We start from the raw sequence: 20,518 nt of genomic DNA on the forward strand, positions 1-20,518 counted from the left end.
CAAATCCGAACCGGTCTGAGCCAAATTAAAGAAGAATGTTGAAGGGCCTAACACAACTAACTGACCCAAATTTCGGCGAAATCGGACAATAAATGCGCCTTTTATGAACCCAAAACCCTAAGCCGAGAGATTGGTCTATATGGCAGCTATATCCAAATCTGAACCGTTATACGCCAAATTGACGAAGAATGTTGAAGGGCCTAACACAACTCACTGACCCAAATTGGTCTAGATGGCAGCTATGTCCAAATCTGAACCGGTCTGAGCCAAATTAAAGAAGAATGTTGAAGGGCCTAATACAACCTCACTGTCCCAAATTTCGGCGACATCGGACAAAAAATGCGCCTTTTATGAGCCCATGACCTTAAATCGAAAGATCGGTCTGTATGGCAGCTATGTCCCAAACTGGACCGATGTGAGCCATATTGCAGAAAGATGTCGAGGGACCTAAGGTAACTCACTGTCCTAAATTTCGGCGCCATCGGACAATAAATGCGCTTTTTATGGTTCCAAAACCTTAAATTGAGAGATCGGTCTATACGGCAGCTATATTCAAATCTGGAGCGATCTGGGCTAAATTAAAGAAAAATGTTGAAGGGGATAACACAACTCGTTGTTCAAAATTTTGGCAAAATTGGACAACAAATGCGTTTTTTATGGGCCCAAGACCTTAAATCGAGATATCGGTCTATACGGCAGCTATATCCAAATTTGGAGCGATCTGGGCCAAATTAAAGAAAAACGTTGAAGGGCTTAACACAACTCGTTGTGAAAAATTTTGGCAAAATTGGACAATAAATGCGCCCAAGACCATAAATATTGGTGTATATGGCAGCTACATACAAATCTTGGCCGATCGAGGTCACTCCACATTCTTCTTGAAGAAGAATGTGGAGTGGCTTAACACAACTCACTGTCCCAAATTTCAGCAAAATCGGGTAATAAATGTGGCTTTTATGGTCCTAAGACCCTAAATCGGCGGATCGGTCTATATGGGGGCTGTAACACGATATAGCCCATCTTCGATCTCGATCTGCTTATGGACAAAATAAAGGATCTGTTCAAAGTTTCAGCTCAATATCTCTATTTTTAAAGTCTGTAGCGTGAGTTCAACAGACAGACGGACAGACGGCGTCTTAGGTTTTAATGATGATCAAGAATATATATACTTTATAGGGTCGGAAATGGTTATTTCGATGTGTTGCAAACGGAACGACAATTTGAATATACCCCCGTCCTTCAGTGGTGGGTTAAAAAATGTTCACTGATCTATTAAATATGGCGCTAGAGATGTACAGAACTCAATAAATGCGGTCGAACTTAGCACACTCTTGCTTGTTTTTATCTCCAAATTTCAATTCAAAATCTTGTGCCAGTATTACTACTACAGTGATGTAGGATATTATTTTTTATCACGTCAATGGTGCCCAAAAACTCAAATTGTATTATTTGCATACTCACATACAACCGAAAATATAGTCAAGTTCTTCATAACAGCGGATGATAATTTTTTTAGATTTCATTTTTTGTTTTTGTAATGAAAATGTATAAAATATGATTTAAATCGTAAATTTGTTGAATTATCAAACATCAATGAATAATAAAAAATTCAAACCAAATTTGCATGTAATTCAATATATATGTTTTTGGCGAATGTACAGAAATGTTTGCAACAGTTTTGCTCGCGTCTATAGACCTCTTTGTTTCTATATTATGACGGGAGTTGAGAAAAAAAAAAAAATCATGAAAATAAAAATGATTTATTGATGAAATATTATAGTGGACACAAACCACAACCAGATATTTAATGTACATTATACTGTTATACCCTCCACCATAGGATGGGAGCCACACTAATCTGGTAGTCATTCCTCGAAATATTGATTTCCAACCTCATAATGTGAATATATATTCTTGATCGTTCTGATATAATGAGACGATCACGAAAGCGTTCAAACGAATACCGATACTTTTTATAGACGTAGGTCGCTGTAGATTACAAATGGGTCGAATTTGTCAGCTTTGGATGCAGTTTTTCTTGAGCCCCAAGAGACCTCAATTTTCATCCGAATTAGCTGAATTTTTGTGCGATGTGTTTTGGAATGACTTTCAACAACTGTGCCAGGTACGGTGCAAATCAGACTTTAAGCTGATATAGCTCTTCCAACAACTGTGTTCTTGAGCCCAAACAAGCCGCAATTTTGGTCCGATTTGGTTGAAATTTTGCATGTCGTGTTATGATTTCCAACAACTGTGCCATTTACTTTTCAAATCAGCTTATAACCTGATATATAGCTCCCATATAAACCGATCTCCCGATTTGACTTCTTGAGCCTTTACAAGCCGCAATATTTGTTCAATTTGGTTGAAAGTTAGCATGTAGTCTTTTTTGTTATGACTTTCAACAACTGTGCCAAGTACGGTGCGAATCGGTCCATAAACTGATATAGCTCCCATATAAACCGATCTCCCGATTTAACTCCTTAAGCCCTTACAAACCGCAATTTTGGTCCGACTTGGCTGAAATTTTGCACGTGGTGTTCCGCTATGACTTCCAACTACTGTGTAAAGTACGGTCCGAATCGGTCTATATCCTGATATAGCGCCCATATGAACCGATCTCCCGATTTAACTTCTTAAATGCTTACAAGCCGCATTTTTTGACCGACTTGGCTGAAATTTTGCATGCGGTGTTCTGCTACGACTTTCAACAACTTTGCCAAATACGGTCCGAAGTAATCTATAACCTGATAAAGCTCCCATGTAAAGCGGTCTCTCGATCATCCATATTTTGTTTTTTTTTTTGTGTGACAGAAGTTTGGTATGTACAATAAAATTATGCCCTTCAAATAAATTTATTTTGTATAAATTTCTAGCAGAATTCGTGGAGGTGGGTTTCCAAGATTCGGCACGGCCGAACTTAGCACGCTCTTACTTGTTCTTATTTTTAACAGTTAGATTTCTTTTCCATTATGTTTTCCGTTGTACATAACAAAGTTTTTATCGGGAGACGATACGCAAGACACGGTCTTCTACGATGTCCTCTAAGAGTACAGTGTTTTAAGTTTTAATAAGGGATAGCGAACGAAAAATTTGTTGCGGATATTTTGCTTGTCATTGTCTGTGAATTTGTCGAAGATAGAATTTTACAATAGATAATCTGAAAGACATGTCAACAGATATGCCATACGGCTGATAAAGTTCTAAATTAATTCAAATTTAAATTTGTAATAAGGGATAGCGAATGAATAATTTGTTGCTGATACTTTGCTGGACATTGTCAGTGATTTTGTCGACGATAGAATTTTACAACAAATAATCTGAAAGATATGTTAGCAGATTTGCCATACGGGTGGTAATACTCATAATTATCCTGAAAAGTCTTTAAAGACATTGTCATTATAGACGTTTTGACTGCTGGACTTATTCTTTCCTGACATCAACATGAGGTCGGTCGGGCTATTGGCTACTGTGTAAAACACATGTTTAGGTAGATGATTAAGTTGCGGGTTTCGTGTCACACCCCGCACAGAGCTAAGAAGTAACATAGCGAAAATCAGAATCTAACATTGGCCCTGAGACAAGAGGCTTATTTTTCAAAGCTACAACGCAATGTTGTCTTTTTTTGAATATCTCCGAACCACAAACATTTCTCATTCTCATGGATGGGAAACTATATGGTTAAGTACAACTTTCAATGAAGTCCTTTAATCTTTTTTCTTTGCTTATAAGCTTTTGTCGAATATTGATGGGGTCTCCATGCCCAAAAACTCCGCCCTACAATTCAGTGCGACTACAAGCAACTAAAACTATAAGTTGCAAAAAAAGAATCTTAACCAAAAAATAGCAGCAATTATTCTCCATTTAAAATGACAAGTTTTTCTCACTCCAGTTGAAAGGCTTCCGAAAAAATATCAAGGACATAGAGAACGAACGGACTAACTAACTCAACGACCATACTGAAAAAAAGTTTTTGAAGGAAAAAATTACATTTGGTCTGGGAAATTGTTAAAACACTTGATGACTTTTGAAACATTGTGATGCTGCGAGATGACCCTTATTGTCTCACCACCCTTCCGAAACAAAAGGAAGGAAGGCGGTACAACACTTTAGCTGTAATATTTAACAATCAACAGATTTCCTTGCTAACATGGTTCTTTCAATGTGATAGGCTGAGGGCGCCTGTGTGTGTGTGTGCAAGAAAATGTGATGTATAAGGGAAAAATACCAAAGCTCATAAATCGTTAGTCATAAAAAAATGGTTAGAACAGAAAACAAATTGAAAAAATAAAACTTTTCTTAACGGAAGGAGATAATTTATGGCCAGCAAAGTCAAAAATGGACCAAAAAGAATTATATTATCTAGTCACAAGGGCATTCTAAGCCATGAAGAGCAAAAAAGAGAAAGCGCTTGTGAAAAATTTAAAGACAAAAGTCCGAAGTCTTAAATATATTATAGCAAAAAATATGGAATAGGTTATGTTAAAACAAGTAAAAGCGTGCCAAGTTCGGCCGGGCCGAATCTTATATACTCTCCACCATTGATCGCATTTGTCGAGTTCTTTGCCGGTATCTCTTTTTAGACGAACAAAGGAAAAAAGAAAAGAAATGCTATGCTAATGGAATTGAGTGCTGGAGACCACAGTAGAAGTTTATGCGTAAAATTTCTACGAAATCGAATAAGAATTGGGCCTTTTAGGGGCTCAAAAAGTAAAATAGGGAGATAAGTTTATAGGGGAGCTGTATCAGGCTGAAGACCACTTCATACAATATTTGACACGTATATTGAAGGTCATAAGAGAAGCCGTTGTACAAAATTTCAACCAAATCGGATAATAATTACGCCCTCTTGGTTTGTATGGCAGCTATATCAGGTTATGGCCCGATTTACACCCTACTTGACACAGTAATTGGGCGTCATAACGAAACACAGCATGCAATATTTCAGCCAAATCGGATGGTAATTGCGTCCTCTAATGGGTCAAGAAGTCAAGATCCAAGATCGGTTTATATGGCAGCTATATCAGGTTATGTATTGATTTGCGCCATTATTAACGCAGTTGTTGAAAGTCATAGCAAAATACCTCATGCACAATTTCAACCAAATCGGTAAAGAAATGCGTCCTCTAGTGGCTCAAGAATCAAGATCCCAGATCGGTTTTTATGGCAGCTATATCAAAACATGGACCGATATGGCCCATTTATAACCCCAACTGACCTACACTTATATGAAGTATTTTTGCAAAATTTCTAGCGGATAACTTTACTCCTTCGAAAGTTAGCGTGCTGTCGACAGAAACGCCGTATTGGAAATTTTAACAAAATCGTATTGGAAGTGGGAGAAATATTAGTGCCGCAATTGGTACTATGTGGTAATTCTTTGTAAATTGAGGCAGTGCTTTTAGTACATAGGTACACCATGGGTTGTTACATTTAGGTTCTAACAAGCAAAAATACGTTAAGTTTGGCTGGGTTGAACTTTGGATAGGCACCACCTTTCGTGATAATACGGTGGAAAATGCATAAGTTATGCCCCATAGCAGCCATATCGAAATGGTCTGACTCAGACCAAATTCGGCACTGACATTGAGTGGTTTAATCAGTACAAGTCTTTGTTCAATTTTATAGAACAAAATATTGTTTTTTTTTTATTTTTTTGGTAGCTATATCCAAATATAGAAGACCGATGTGAACCTTAGACAACACGGATGTTGAAAAACCTTACAAAAGTCACTGTATCAAATTTCAAATTTCAGACAGACGGACGGACATGGCTAGATCGTCTTATATTTTTACGACGATCAAGAATATATATACGTCACACAGTGGGCCAAATGGCAAAAAAATTGGAAATAAGTCTACAACTTTTTATCTGTTGATTTTAGCCATACAAAATGTTCTAGACATTTGTAGAGGAGGACATAGGCTTTCAGAAAAGTGCTGTTGTTGGTCCATATCTTTAATACAGGGTGAGCTACAGGGTGTCAAAGTTCACCACTTTTGACTTCTCCAAGCTTCTGGGGGCCATAACTTTTGATCTACTCAACCGATTTACATGATTTAGGACTCTAGAGAAAGAGCTTGACAAGATCTAAAAAACTTATGCATAAAGTACCATGCCATCGTGTACTGTTAAGGAGTTATGAATTGTTTAATTTTAAAATATGAAAATTTGGCCTTGGTTTTTTTCAGTGTTTTTTAAATAACTCCGTCAATTTTAAAGCTATAAACTTCATACTTCACACAAATTATGCCAGCATATGTGTGCATAAAATACAAAAGGAATCACGTGAATATCTTTGGCGGTTTAAAAATGGCATCGTTTTCAATATGAAAAATATTTTTTTTGTCAAAAAATTGCAAAATTTTTCAAAAAAGATACTCCCATTTCCTTTAAGTTTTCGCAAACTTTGGCCGTCAAAGCATTATCATTTCTTTCCATTTTCACAAAGTCGAGGTATTAAGAAAAGTTTTAAGTGCTAATTTGGCTAATTTCGATATCAAACAACACCGTTATCTTAAGACCAAAATGGCCAATTTTTTTACTAAACTTCAAAAGTTTCTCACTGGAAAAAAAGTTCCACGGGGATTTTTTCGCTTTTTTTGAACTTAAATGAAAGCTTAAAATGTTCCCAACATTTTAAGGTATGTCTCGCCATATCCTAGCCATAAATGAGATCGTAGCGATCAAAATACTGAAAAAAGTCAATTTTCAAGTAGTGCTATATTCATTGCTAAAAAACAAGTATTACGTCACATTTTATTGCAAAGATGTTAAATAAACTTTTATTTGGTAACACTTCTTCTACAAAACACAAAAAGAATCATGGAAATATCTCTATTCTATTCCATTTTATGGAACCGGCAATAAAAAAGTCAATTTTTCAAAAAAGTCGAATTTCCCAAATTTTGTTTTTGTTGTCCTAATTGCACATGACACACTATAGCCATATTTACGCAACATACCTTATCGTAAAGGAAATTTTCATACCTTTCCAACAATGTATAAAACATTTCTCAACTCGGATTCTATCTACTCTAAAATTCATTTACACTTCATTAAACTCTATATAAAAATGTCTATTTGTGAAATGGAACCTTATATGGGGCCTACACTAAAACATTGATAGATTTGCCCAGGGTTTACAATACAAATGTGTTAGAATAAAAAAAGGTCTCCTGCCAAAGTTTAAAAAAATTGGAATAAAAATATGTGTTTTAGAGCGAAAACACTTCGCATCGGCGTGCGTTTATATGTATATTAGCTACTCCCAAAATAAAAAAGCATTTTAGTTTTGTATTATTTGATTTTATTCTCTACCAAATAATCTAAGGTATCAAAATTTAAAAGCTCTTTAATTTGAATGGCATCGGGATCGTCCTTATCTATATCGTCACATATTTTTGGTAGCCATTTAGTTCTGATGCTGTATAGTACCGGATCAGACGATAACAATAAATATTGAAGTAAATCATAATTTTGGTTAAATTTGGTGCTCTTTCGGGTATTGAAAAGCCGGAACTGTTTAACATCTCTATTACGGGATTCCTGAGCTTCTTCTGTAAGTTCTCCTAACGGAAGTATGTTGTATTCCACAATTTCCTTGCCATGATGTAAGACTTTATGTACTGTCGGTGTTAAAGCTTTCCACGAATATAAATCAGATAAAATGTTTTTTGTGTCATTACTATAAGCTTCAAATTTGGTTGAATTTATCATCTTTTTGCTATTGATTACAGCCAAAATCACTTTGAATCGTCTTAGCAAGTGTTCATCAAGACCGGTTATTTTAGATGTCGATACGGGGTCCTCAAAAAACCGCCTTGCCGAGTTGCCATCATTTGTGCTTCCGTATCCGTAAAGAGGTTTATCTATTATAAGTCCCTTTTGTTTAAACTCCAACTGGATTCGATTCTTCTCTTCCTGCCTCATTTTGTGAAGATCTTGGTTGTTTCTAGCAGAGACATCGCGGTTTCCAGGGCTAGTCCGATATTTAAGGTCATACGATAAATGCAAACAATACTCCATGAATCGAATTCTACAGTGCAGGGGCGAAATACCGAAATTGAGCGCATTTTCGTTTACTAAATTTTCATCAGACTTGTCCTCGAATTGCCCATTCTTCTTGCCACAAATATTGCATCTCCAATTGGACATAACGCCAGTTAATGCGTTTGCCACCTTTCCATCGATCATAGTGAGTTGTAGTTGAAACGAAACTTTTATATTTCTTCCCAATTGGTTTATAACAATCATGGGTAATGCAGCAATTTCTTCCTTTATTTCGTTCACCAAAGATCGTGTTGTGTTCCGGTCTTCCTTTGTATACTCAAACCGAATTGGGCGACATAAATATTTTGACCCAGGTGTTCTATTTATCCATATATCTTGAAATGCATTTTCTTTCGATGATGAAGATTGGTCCTTGTACAATCTCATTCTCAATGGTACTAATGATGCCATGAAAATTGATGCGAAGTTGGTATCTATTTCTGTTTGTTGCTTATATTCGGAAAATCCAGATGATCCATCACAACCCCATTTGCTGATCAAAACCACTTCGGAATTATTACATGTGTTCAACTGTTCTTCAGTAAAATTAGAAATAATTCTAACAGCTGTATTTTCAACAAGATCAGCAAGTTTCACTCTTGCTTTTAATTCGTCCACGTATATATTTGATGGCACCATTTTCGTCCTGGTGTTGTACAATTTATGTTTTGAGGGTAAACAACCCCATCCTTTTTCACGAAGAGCCTTCCTCATTGTTGAGTATTTGTTTCTTGAGAGGCCTAGGTTCAAAATCAGGGCCAGTGCATCTTCCTCCGTGAATTCTGTAGTCGATTTTGGAGTTGGAATACTTTCTACCATTCTCTTTACCCTTTTCGGAGATGCTAATGGTAAAACATCGACAATTCGTCCAACATTTTTTGGTTGTGTTTTTAACAATGCTGTTTTGAACGTATCTTTTATTAAATTTGGCGGATGTGCCGCCAATAGTTCCTCTTGTTTTTTCTTTTTGGTTTTCTCCGTAACTTCGTCGTATGCTTTGCTAGGCCGGCCGGGAATCAGCGGTTTAATTTCAATAAGTAGATCCGATTTCAGCCACTTCTCATACATTTTGAAAAACTTGATTTTTGCGAATGAACATTCTGGCAACCTTCTCTCAAATGATTTGTAGAATTTTTCAAGTTTGTCTAAAGCGTCTTTATTTAGCCTTATTCCATATATGTGGTCCAAAGTGTAAACAAGTTCCTTAAATGACTCCGTGTATGATTTGGAATCATTTTTGATGTCCCATACAATTTTCGAAAGAGTGGAATACTTCAGTATGACTTCCATAACTTATAAATGTCCTTTACGCCTCTACAAAATATAATGAAGAAAATTTGGATTTTGTTCAAATATTTATGCAATATATTCACAATTAATGACCCATTTCAGGTATCAGACGCAATCGTAAAAAGGGGTCCAAAGTGCCTCTTTTTACTTACTCTTCTATAATTATTTACCTGGACTCGAATTTGGTTAAAAAAAATGACAATGAATTTTTTATGGGTAGGTTTTTTCACATTCATTGATACGGTGGATTTCCTGGGAATTCGACATAGCGAAACAGGTAACATTTGTCTGCATCAAATCTTAACACAAATATATATATATATGCAGGTATATTTCTAGGTTACTTTTTATTCAAAAATCATCAGCTTACATTAAAAATAGATGTAGGTACTATACAAACGCACGCCGATGCGAAGTGTTTTCGCTCTAAAACACATATTTTTATTCCAATTTTTTTAAACTTTGGCAGGAGACCTTTTTTTATTCTAACACATTTGTATTGTAAACCCTGGGCAAATCTATCAATGTTTTAGTGTAGGCCCCATATAAGGTTCCATTTCACAAATAGACATTTTTATATAGAGTTTAATGAAGTGTAAATGAATTTTAGAGTAGATAGAATCCGAGTTGAGAAATGTTTTATACATTGTTGGAAAGGTATGAAAATTTCCTTTACGATAAGGTATGTTGCGTAAATATGGCTATAGTGTGTCATGTGCAATTAGGACAACAAAAACAAAATTTGGGAAATTCGACTTTTTTGAAAAATTGACTTTTTTATTGCCGGTTCCATAAAATGGAATAGAATAGAGATATTTCCATGATTCTTTTTGTGTTTTGTAGAAGAAGTGTTACCAAATAAAAGTTTATTTAACATCTTTGCAATAAAATGTGACGTAATACTTGTTTTTTAGCAATGAATATAGCACTACTTGAAAATTGACTTTTTTCAGTATTTTGATCGCTACGATCTCATTTATGGCTAGGATATGGCGAGACATACCTTAAAATGTTGGGAACATTTTAAGCTTTCATTTAAGTTCAAAAAAAGCGAAAAAATCCCCGTGGAACTTTTTTTCCAGTGAGAAACTTTTGAAGTTTAGTAAAAAAATTGGCCATTTTGGTCTTAAGATAACGGTGTTGTTTGATATCGAAATTAGCCAAATTAGCACTTAAAACTTTTCTTAATACCTCGACTTTGTGAAAATGGAAAGAAATGATAATGCTTTGACGGCCAAAGTTTGCGAAAACTTAAAGGAAATGGGAGTATCTTTTTTGAAAAATTTTGCAATTTTTTGACAAAAAAAATATTTTTCATATTGAAAACGATGCCATTTTTAAACCGCCAAAGATATTCACGTGATTCCTTTTGTATTTTATGCACACATATGCTGGCATAATTTGTGTGAAGTATGAAGTTTATAGCTTTAAAATTGACGGAGTTATTTAAAAAACACTGAAAAAAACCAAGGCCAAATTTTCATATTTTAAAATTAAACAATTCATAACTCCTTAACAGTACACGATGGCATGGTACTTTATGCATAAGATCTTGTTAAGCTCTTTCTCTAGAGTCCTAAATCATGTAAATCGGTTGAGTAGATCAAAAGTTATGGCCCCCAGAAGCTTGGAGAAGTCAAAAGTGGTCAACTTTGACACCCTGTAGCTCACCCTGTATTAAAGATATGGACCAACAACAGCACTTTTCTGAAAGCCTATGTCCTCCTCTACAAATGTCTAGAACATTTTGTATGGCTAAAATCAACAGATAAAAAGTTGTAGACTTATTTCCAATTTTTTTGCCATTTGGCCCACTGTGCGTCATAGGGTCGGAAATGGATATTTCGATGTGTTGCACGAAACCGAACAAGGACGATCGAGAGACAGAGAAACCCAGAGACTGATGTAGATCGTATTTGGCACAGTTGTTAAAAGTTGCCACGGAACACTACATGCTTTATTTCAGCCAAATCGGACAAAAATTGCGGCTTGTAGGGCTCAAGAAGTCAAATCGGAAGATTGGTTTATATTATTGTTACAACAAGCAGACCCGGACAATAACACAGCAAGTGCTCAATAGTCTCAACCTCATTGAGGCAACTCCTACAGTAGTCTTTGTGCGGTATTCCCATGCGCGCCAAAATGCGGCCTATGGCACAGTGTCCGGTATGACCCTTGTCAAGGTACTTATCGACCTCTTAGCGAACGGCAGCAACTTCCTCGTCCTCGATGACTGGCTATAGCGCCTTTGCAGTACGGCAACAATCAAGCGAGTCCCACCTTGCCACCGACGCCCTGGCCATCCCCTCTACTGTCTTCAGTAGTTCCACAAATGGCTCGTAGGCAAGACCGATGAGTGGTCCGCCCGGCACAGACGAACCCCCTGCCCTCCGCATCCATAACACCCAAAATCGAAATGTGGCCGCAACCATCCTCCTTCAGCATGCCGATCACCCTTAGCCTAAGCGCGACCCTGGCCTCGCAGATTCAAATATAGGCCTCAATGGGCTGCATATACAGCATCGCCTCCAGGCCAGCCTGCGGTACGGATCTCAGTGCACCTGTGATCCCAACGCTGGCCAGTTTCTGGACCTTCACGAACTCCCTCGTATGCGTAGTCTTCCCTACGGCATTCCTCCATAACTGTGCTCCATAGGCTAGTAATGGTCTCATCGAATAAATCATCTTGGGAATTACCCCCCACTTCCTACCGAAGATCTTCCTGAAGGAGAAAAAAGCGCACAGTGTCTTACGGCTTCTTTCCTCGGTGTTCCCCTTCCAGGACAGTTTCGAATCGAGGACTATGCCTAGGTACTTCGCCTTCTTCGAGTCTGAACTCCGGTATCTTATATCAAAGCGTGAAGAGCACCAGCTCCGTCTTTCCTGGGTTGGTCCTCAAACCATTTCTGATAGCCTATCGCGAAAACCTCCACAGAAACCTGTCTCGGACCAGCAGCACAACCACGTCCGCATAAGCGATAATTCTCGTGTCGTCCCCACCAATATCATTCAGGATTGCATTAAGCACGAGCTTCCATAGAATCGGCGAGAACACCCCTGCTGGGGCCTCTACTGACTACACTATTTCCCAAGTTCGCATTAATAATCCTGCCATAAAGCAAACTATTGGTGCACTGGTGCAGATTATGGGTTGAATCCCCATGCGGTCCGGTACGGCGACTATCCCTCCTATCTTCACATTATTGAAGGTCTCTTCAATATTCAAGAAGTCCGCCAAGGTGTAAACCTTCTGTCGGAGAAACGTCTCGACCTCCACCGACCTGCCTTTAAGGTATGCGTGTTGTGCGCCACTGAAGTTCTCCGTCGTCAGGCCCCCTCCCTCCTTCAGGTCAATCAGTTTTTTTTAGTGTTTACAGCAAAAACGACGACAGACTAATAGGCCTATAATCCTTCGTCGTACTGTAGTATATTCTTCCCGCTTTGGGAATAAAGACCACCTTGACTTCCCTCCATGCCCTCGGTTTATAGGACCATGCCAGGCTCGCTCGGAAGATCCGCTGGTGACTCCAAGGGACTCGTGCAGCAATGCCGGGATAATTCTGTCAGGTCCAGCCGACTTAATTGGCCGGAAAGTGCGGACCGCCTCCTCTATCTTCTCCTGCACCAGTGCCGGGATAATTCCGTCAGGTCCGGCCGACTTAGTTGGCCGGAAAGTGCGGACCGCCCACTCTATCTTCTCCTGCACCAGTGCCAGGATATTTCCGTCAGGTCCGGCCGGAAAGTGCGGACCGCCCCCTCTATCTTCTCCTGTACCAGTGCCGGGATAGTTCCGTCAGGTCCGGCCGACTTAGTTGGCCGGAAAGTGCGGACCGCCCACTCTATCTTCTCCTGCACCAGTGCCAGGATAATTCCGTCAGGTCCGGCCGACTTAATTGGCCGGAAAGTGCGGACCGCCCACTCTATCTTCTCCTCGTCAACGATGTCCCTGATGAGGTCATCCGTTAGCCCACTTGTGTAAGTATTGCGATGTCTTGATCGCCGTCCTCTTCCTAGCCACCTGGGAAATGAGCCTCCATCAAAAGTCCCACCGTCTCCTGCGCACTCTCAGTGTAAGTTCCGTCCTCCCTCCTCAGAGAGCTAGACTTGATGGGAACGCAACCTAGATGCCCTACTAGTGCTTTCCGATTCCCCACAAAATTTCGCCCGGGAACTCCTCTTCGCCTTCTTCGTCTCCTTTTTGAACTTCCCAAGGGCGTCACGAAACTCGTCGCAGCCCTCTGCCATGTTCCCTCTCTTGGCCTTATTAAAAAGTCTTATGCTCTCCCTACTGAGCACCTTCAGTTGCGGTGACCACCATGATTTTTTTACGTGGCGGTACTCTTTCGGGACATGCCTTCAAAAAGGCCTCGTTCAGGCATCCCGTGACAAGATCGACTGCGGTGTCCAGTTCCCTTGGAATGAAATTCGTGCATTTAGATACTTAACACTTTTTTTACGGTTTAAGCTTAAGCTCTCGAAATCGGCATTTAGTTGCACTGTGACATTGGTTGCATTATCGGGTTTAGCGAAGCGATCGAAGGTATGCTAGCATATATGCATCCAGGTTCATCCCGGCCGAACTTATAACATTTTTACTTCTCCTTATTTCCTCTTGAGGTTTCTCATTTTGCTATCATAGCTCATTAACTATTCCCTATTTGAAGATGTTTAAACACCTTTCAGTCTAAAAAGGAAGACCAACTATAAAAAAACAGCATCTCGAAATCTTTATTATGCGGCACATATTCGCCTAGAGAGGTTTTAAAGTTCTTATCGCAAAACTTTGCCACATTTTTTCCTCTTTTCATTTCATTATGGGGCAATTTGATTGGCGGTGTTTCATTCTAAGTGTCTTGGCCATTTCTCATTTATTGTCAGCCCAAAAGATGCCGCAAAGGAAAGCAGATAAATTATGAGAAGAAGACAAAGATGAAAAAGAAGAGAAGAGAGCAAAAAAAAACTGAAATTAAAATGTGATTTTTTTTTATTGACTCTGAGCTGAGAGCTAATTTTTGCCACTCAAGTCAAGGCACTTGCACACAATGTCCCCATTCTTCAATGCTTCATAGCCAGATCATGGCTGTTGCTGTGGTTTGGCTTGCCTTGGCAGATAAAGGCGGAAGTAAGAAGAGAGGTGCCGCAGTCAACCACAGCCTCTTGTACACAAAAAGGAAGGGGAGGGGAAGCTAAATGTGTGCTTCTTGAAGTGTGTCTTATTGCGAATGTTGCTGCTGTTAAAGCAATAAAACAATTTAAGTAAAGCTATAAAATATAAAACGAAACACTTTAGTAGCGGCCCCCGCGGGAAGTCTTCTTCCACCCTCGTCTTATACAGAATGGTAGGGAGCACAAAGCAAACAAAAATTTTGCAGCAATTTGCCAATGATGATGACAAGTCGTCCTGCTTTATTGCTTTGGGTGATTACACTAGTTTCGAGTAATTTTCCTTGTTAATGGAAAAACCACTAACGGCTTTCTTCTTCTTCTATTTCTGCCAAGGGGTTGCTGCATGAGAAGTTTATTGGCAAATTAAGACATTGAGGCTATTAATGAAATTTTGAAGTTTTTCATGTTTTTGGGGGGAGGGGGCTTGGGAGGGCACTTAATGAAATGTTAAATTTTGTAAACTTGTGTTGCCATTATGACGGTGCTAAATTTATAATAATATTATTTTCTTTTAATTTCTTTGCAGTTTGTTTGAACAAAGCACACTCGTAAGCGGAAAATTTGCCAAGGATCTTAAAGAAATTTTCCTTTTCCCAGGAAAAGAAAAGCCATTGTGGCATTAGGCAAAAATTACAACAAAATGTTAAGATTACATTTGCTTCGAAAGGCCACAGTGCCCTTGGCCATACTGGCACTATGTCTAAGCCTGAATGCAGCTGAGGGTCGAACAAGGGATAAAGAAAACCGAAGACGAGCCAATGATCGCTTGTCATCCTCAACCATAACCAACTATGCCTCCTCCTCCTCCTCGCTATCTTCATCCGCCTCGAGTCAATACAATGCATATGGCTCCTCCTCCTCTGGATCAGTGCCCTATGCTGTCTCCTCGGCCTCTTCTTCGGCTTCGTATTACAATGGACCCATTGATGAGACAGGATTTTGTGTGCGGCGCCGCGATATGAAGCTCATGTGTTATTGCACGCCGGATGAGAATCATGTGCCAGTGCAAAAAGCCGAATGTTGGGTATTCTCCGAGGGACTGCATCAAAACGATACCACCTGGACGAGATTTTATCAACAGACCCGCTTAAGAGATTTGAAGTTTGTCATTCAAAATCATGGACGTTTGGACTATATACCCACCCATATTCTAAAGCCTTTGGAGAATTTGACCAGCATTACCATTGAGTATTCCCAAGTGGAGATTGTGCGCAGCTATGCCTTTGCCAATCTGCATCAGCTGGAGCGTATTGTGTTGACCAACAATCAAATAATGGCCCTCGACCAGGAGGCCTTTGCCAATCATATACGGCTGCGTGATTTGAATCTGGAATACAATCAAATTTTCGAAATCGATCGCAAGGCCTTCCGCAATTTGCCATTGTGTGAACGCATCAATTTGAATAACAATAACATAACCAATCTGCATGATGGCCTCTTCTCGGATTTGGTGCGCTTGATTTATTTGAATTTGGCCCACAATCAAATCTCGGTACTCACCAGTGACATATTCAAAGGATTGGGAAATTTGAATGTTCTGAAATTGACTCACAATAATATCAATTTCATTGGTGACACTGTCTTTGCGGAATTGTGGAGTTTAACGGAGTTGGAATTGGATGACAATAAAATTGAGGTAAGTACGAACAGTTGTTTGCTTTTGATTAAAGAATTGTATGTCCATGGACTAAATCCTAGTAAATGTCCGCCTATGACGCTGAACGCCTGGGTTCGAATCCTGGCGAGACCGTCAGAAAAAATTTTCAGCGGTGGTTTTCCCCTCCTAATGCTGGCAACATTTGTGAGGTACTATGCCATGTAAAATTTCTCTCCAAGGAGGTGTCGCACTGCGGCACGCCGTTCGGACTCGCCTATAAAAGGAGGCCCCTTATCATTGAGCTTAAACTTGAATCGAAATGCACTCATTGATATGTGAGAAGTTTGCCCCTGTTCCTTAGCGAAATGTTCATGGGCAAAATTTGCATTTTGTTTTGTTATGACAACCAACAACTGTGAAAAGAATGGTTAAAATTTTTCGATAACCTGATATAGCTGCCATATAAACCGATCTTGGATCTTGACATCTTGAGCCAATAGAGGGCGCAATTCTCATCCGAAGTTTTTTGTTATGACTTCCAACAACTGTGCCAAGTGTGGTTTAAATCGGTCCATAACCTGCTATAGCTTCTATATGAACCAATCTGAGATCTTAACTTCTTAAACTTCTAGAGGGCGCATAGAACGGCTTCTGACCTTCAACATACATGTCGAATATGGTCTGACTCGATCTACAGACTGACACAGCTCCCATATAAATCGATCTTCCGATTGGGCCTCTTGAGCGCCCACAAGGCGCAATTCTTATCCAAATGGAATGGAATATCACCCAATGACTTCTACAATTTTCAGCTTTCAAGAGATACCGCGCAAAAAACTCGACAAATGCGATGCATGGTGGTGGTTATATTAAATTCGCCCCGGCCGAACTTAGTACGCTCTTACTTGTTAATATATATATCCGAGGTGGTGTGTATCCAAAGTTCGGGCTGGACGAAATTAATGCCTATTTATACCCACCACCGTAGGAATGGGGATATATTCATTTAGTCATTCCGTTTGCAACACATCGAAATATCAATTTCCGACCCTACAAAGTATATATATTTCGTATCGTCGTAAAATTCTAAGACGATTTAGACATGTCCATATGTCTGCCCGTCCGTCTGTTGTAAGCACTCTACAGCCTTCAAAAATTGAGATACGGAGCTGAAATTTTTTTTTTTGAACGGGCCAAATTGAGCCATATTTGGATATACCTATTAATGCTTTATTTTTTATCCGATTTCGCTGAAATTTGAAACAGTGAGTAGTTTAAGGCTTCACGACAACTGACTCAAATATGGTTAGGATCGGACTATATTTAGATATAGCTGCCATATAGACCGATCTCCCGTCGAAGGGTCTGAAGACCATAAAAGCTTTATTTTATACCCTACATCACTACTGTGGAACAGGGTATTATAACTTAGTGAATCAGTTTGTAACACCCAAAAGGAAGAGAGATAGACCCATTGATAAGCATACTGATCGATCCAGAATCACCTTCTGATTCGGTTTAGCTATGTCCGTCTGTCTGTCCGTCCGTCTGTCTGTCTGTCTGTCTGTCCGTCTGTCCATGTTAATTTGTGTACAAACTACAGGTCGCAATTTTCATCCGATCGTCTTAAAATTTGGTACAACAATGTTTTGCGGCCTAGAGACGAAGCCTATTGAAATTGGAAAAAATCGGTTCAGATTTGGATATAGCTCCCATAAAAGGTCACTTGTTAACCGATTCTCTCGAAATGTGTTAGGAAGGATTTTCTTATGACTGTCGACATTATTATTTAATTTGATAGAAATCGGTTCAGATTTAGATATATCCATCATATATAATATATATAGCCCGATTTTCACCCCTAGAGCCATTGCAAGCGCATTTATTGACCAAGCTTCCCACAATTTTGTACAACACCTTCTTCGACGACTACCACGATATCTGAGAAGTTTGGTTGAAATCGGTTCATATTTGGATATAGCTCCCATGTATATGTTCGTCCGATTTCCAGAAATAATGCAATAAAATGGTCATTTGTTAACCGATTCTCTCGAAATTTGGCAGGAAGGATTTTTTATGACTCTCGACATTACTGATGAATTTTATAGAAATCTGTTCAGATTTAGATGTTGCTCTCATTTAAATATATCGCCCGATTTTCACTCCTAGAACCATTGCAATTGCATTTATTAACCAATTTTCCCAAAACTTTGTACAACGCCTTGCTCGACGACTTCCACATTATCTGAGAAGTTTGCTCGATCTCGGTTCAGAACTAGATATAGATAGATACATATAGAATATGTTTGTCAGATTTTGGGCAATTTCCAATAATGTTGTCATTTGTCAACCGTAGTTATTACAGTTTGAACATATTTGCTCGCCGAGGTCGATCAAAATTGATTCAGAATTGGATATAGCTCCCACATTGTACTTATAGGGTAGGTGTAGAGTATTATACAGTCGGCACCGGCCGACTTTTCGGGCTTCGACTTATCCTATTTCGCTGAAATTTGAAGCACCTCCATACATAGGACCCAAATATGGTTCTGATAGGACTATATTTACAATAGACATAACAGCCAATAAAAGATTTATTTTTTACCCGATTTCGATGAAATTTGAAAAATTGGGTTATTTTAAGCCTTTCGACATCTGATCTAAAGATGGTTCTGCTCTGATCTCCCGACAAAAGGTCTGAAAACCATAAAAGCTTTCTTTGTTACCCGATTTCGATGAAATTTTAAATAGTGCCAGTTTTAAGCCTTCCAATATCCGACCCAAATATGGTTCAGATCGGACTGTATTTAGATATAGCTGCCATATAGACCGATCTCCCGACAAAGGGTCTGAAGCCCATAAAAGCTTTAGTTTTTATCCGATTTCGATGAAATTTGTAAGCTTTAAAAGCTTTAATTATTACCCGATTTCGCTGAAATTTAACACAATGGATTATTGTAAGCCTTCCGACATCTGACCTAAATATGGTTCAGATCGGACTTTATTTACATATAGCTGCCATGTAGACCGATCTCCCGATAAAGGGTCTGATAACCATAAAAGCTTTATTTATTACCCGACTTCGGTGAAATTTGAAATAGTGCATAGTTTTAAGCCTTCCAATATCCGACCCAAATATGGTTCAGATCGGATTATATTTAGATATAGTTGCCATATAGACCCATCTCCCGACAAAGGGTCTGAACAGAATAGTTTTAGACCTCCCAACATAGGACCCAAATATGGTTCAGATCGGACTATATTTATATTTTTGGATAAAGCTGCCAAAAGTACCAATATTTTGTTCTACAAAATTGAATAGTGACTAATACATATTAGATCACTCAATTACCGTGCGAATTTGAGTTATCCAATTTTCACCGGATTGTGACGAAAGGGAGTTTACATATATACCCGAGGTGGTGGGTATCCAAAGTTTGGCCCGGCCGAACTTTATGCCTTTATACTTGTTTAACTTGTTTCTGATATTCTCCCCAAGATCCAGGACAAGTTCAAAATCTATCGAGTTGACGCGAAACTTTTGAATTTTATTATGACTTTTGAATTAGACCTCTACATAATAAAGGGTGATTTTTTTGAGGTTAGGATTTTCATGCATTAGTATTTGACAGATCACGTGGGATTTCAGACATGGTGTCACCGTTCAGCGATGAGGCTCATTTCTGGTTGAATGGCTACGTAAATAAGCAAAATTGCCGCATTTGGAGTGAAGAGCAACCAGAAGCCGTTCAAGAACTGCCCATGCATCCCGAAAAATGCACTGTTTGGTGTGGTTTGTACGCTGGTGGAATCATTGGACCGTATTTTTCAAAGATGCTGTTGGACGCAACGTTACGGTGAATGAACACATTTCGAACCGAACACTGATTTTGGTAATAAAATTCAATGATTTGCAAGCGTTGCTCGTTAGTAAGTCTATTCATGATGAAATGTCAAAGCATACTGAGCATCTTTCTCTTTGACACCATGTCTGAAATCCCACGTGATCTGTCAAATACTAATGCATGAAAATCCTAACCTCAAAAAAATCACCCTTTATGACTTCCAGCATTCATGCAAAGTATTTGTAATCCAAAGTGATCTATAAACGTTATATACCTATCTCCCGATTTAATGGTAGAGCGTACATGAACTCAGCTTAGCCGAACTTTTGTTCTTGTAATTGTTTTTAATTTACATATGTAATTTATTTACTTTGATATTTCATGTACAGATAAATCAATATGAACAAACTTTGTTGGCTAAACTTTGGAAAAAAAATCTATCTTTGTTGCTACCTTAATGACTATAGCACAGTTCATTGTTACAAATAAATTAGAAATTTATTACTGTTTTTGTTCTTTTTAATTGAAAAAATTGCTCCCTGCCAACCCCGGTTGCCATACAACATG

General features: G+C 38.7%; 1 protein-coding gene across 3 annotated transcripts in view; it reads left to right on the plus strand.

Moving 5' to 3' along the window:
* The window catches only part of LOC106093353 (connectin), a 468,933-nt gene that overhangs the window by 234,577 nt on the left and 213,838 nt on the right, over nucleotides 1-20,518 (plus strand). For all 3 annotated transcript variants that reach the window (XM_059360700.1, XM_059360701.1, XM_059360702.1), the window contains one exon: nucleotides 15,036-16,145. In XM_059360700.1, coding sequence (XP_059216683.1) covers nucleotides 15,150-16,145 — 996 coding nt within the window. In that variant the 5' untranslated portion in view covers nucleotides 15,036-15,149. The remainder of the gene's footprint in view (nucleotides 1-15,035; nucleotides 16,146-20,518) is intronic.

The sequence above is a fragment of the Stomoxys calcitrans genome, chromosome 1 (genome assembly GCF_963082655.1).
Source record: "Stomoxys calcitrans chromosome 1, idStoCalc2.1, whole genome shotgun sequence".
Classification (NCBI taxonomy): Eukaryota; Metazoa; Arthropoda; class Insecta; order Diptera; family Muscidae; genus Stomoxys; species Stomoxys calcitrans.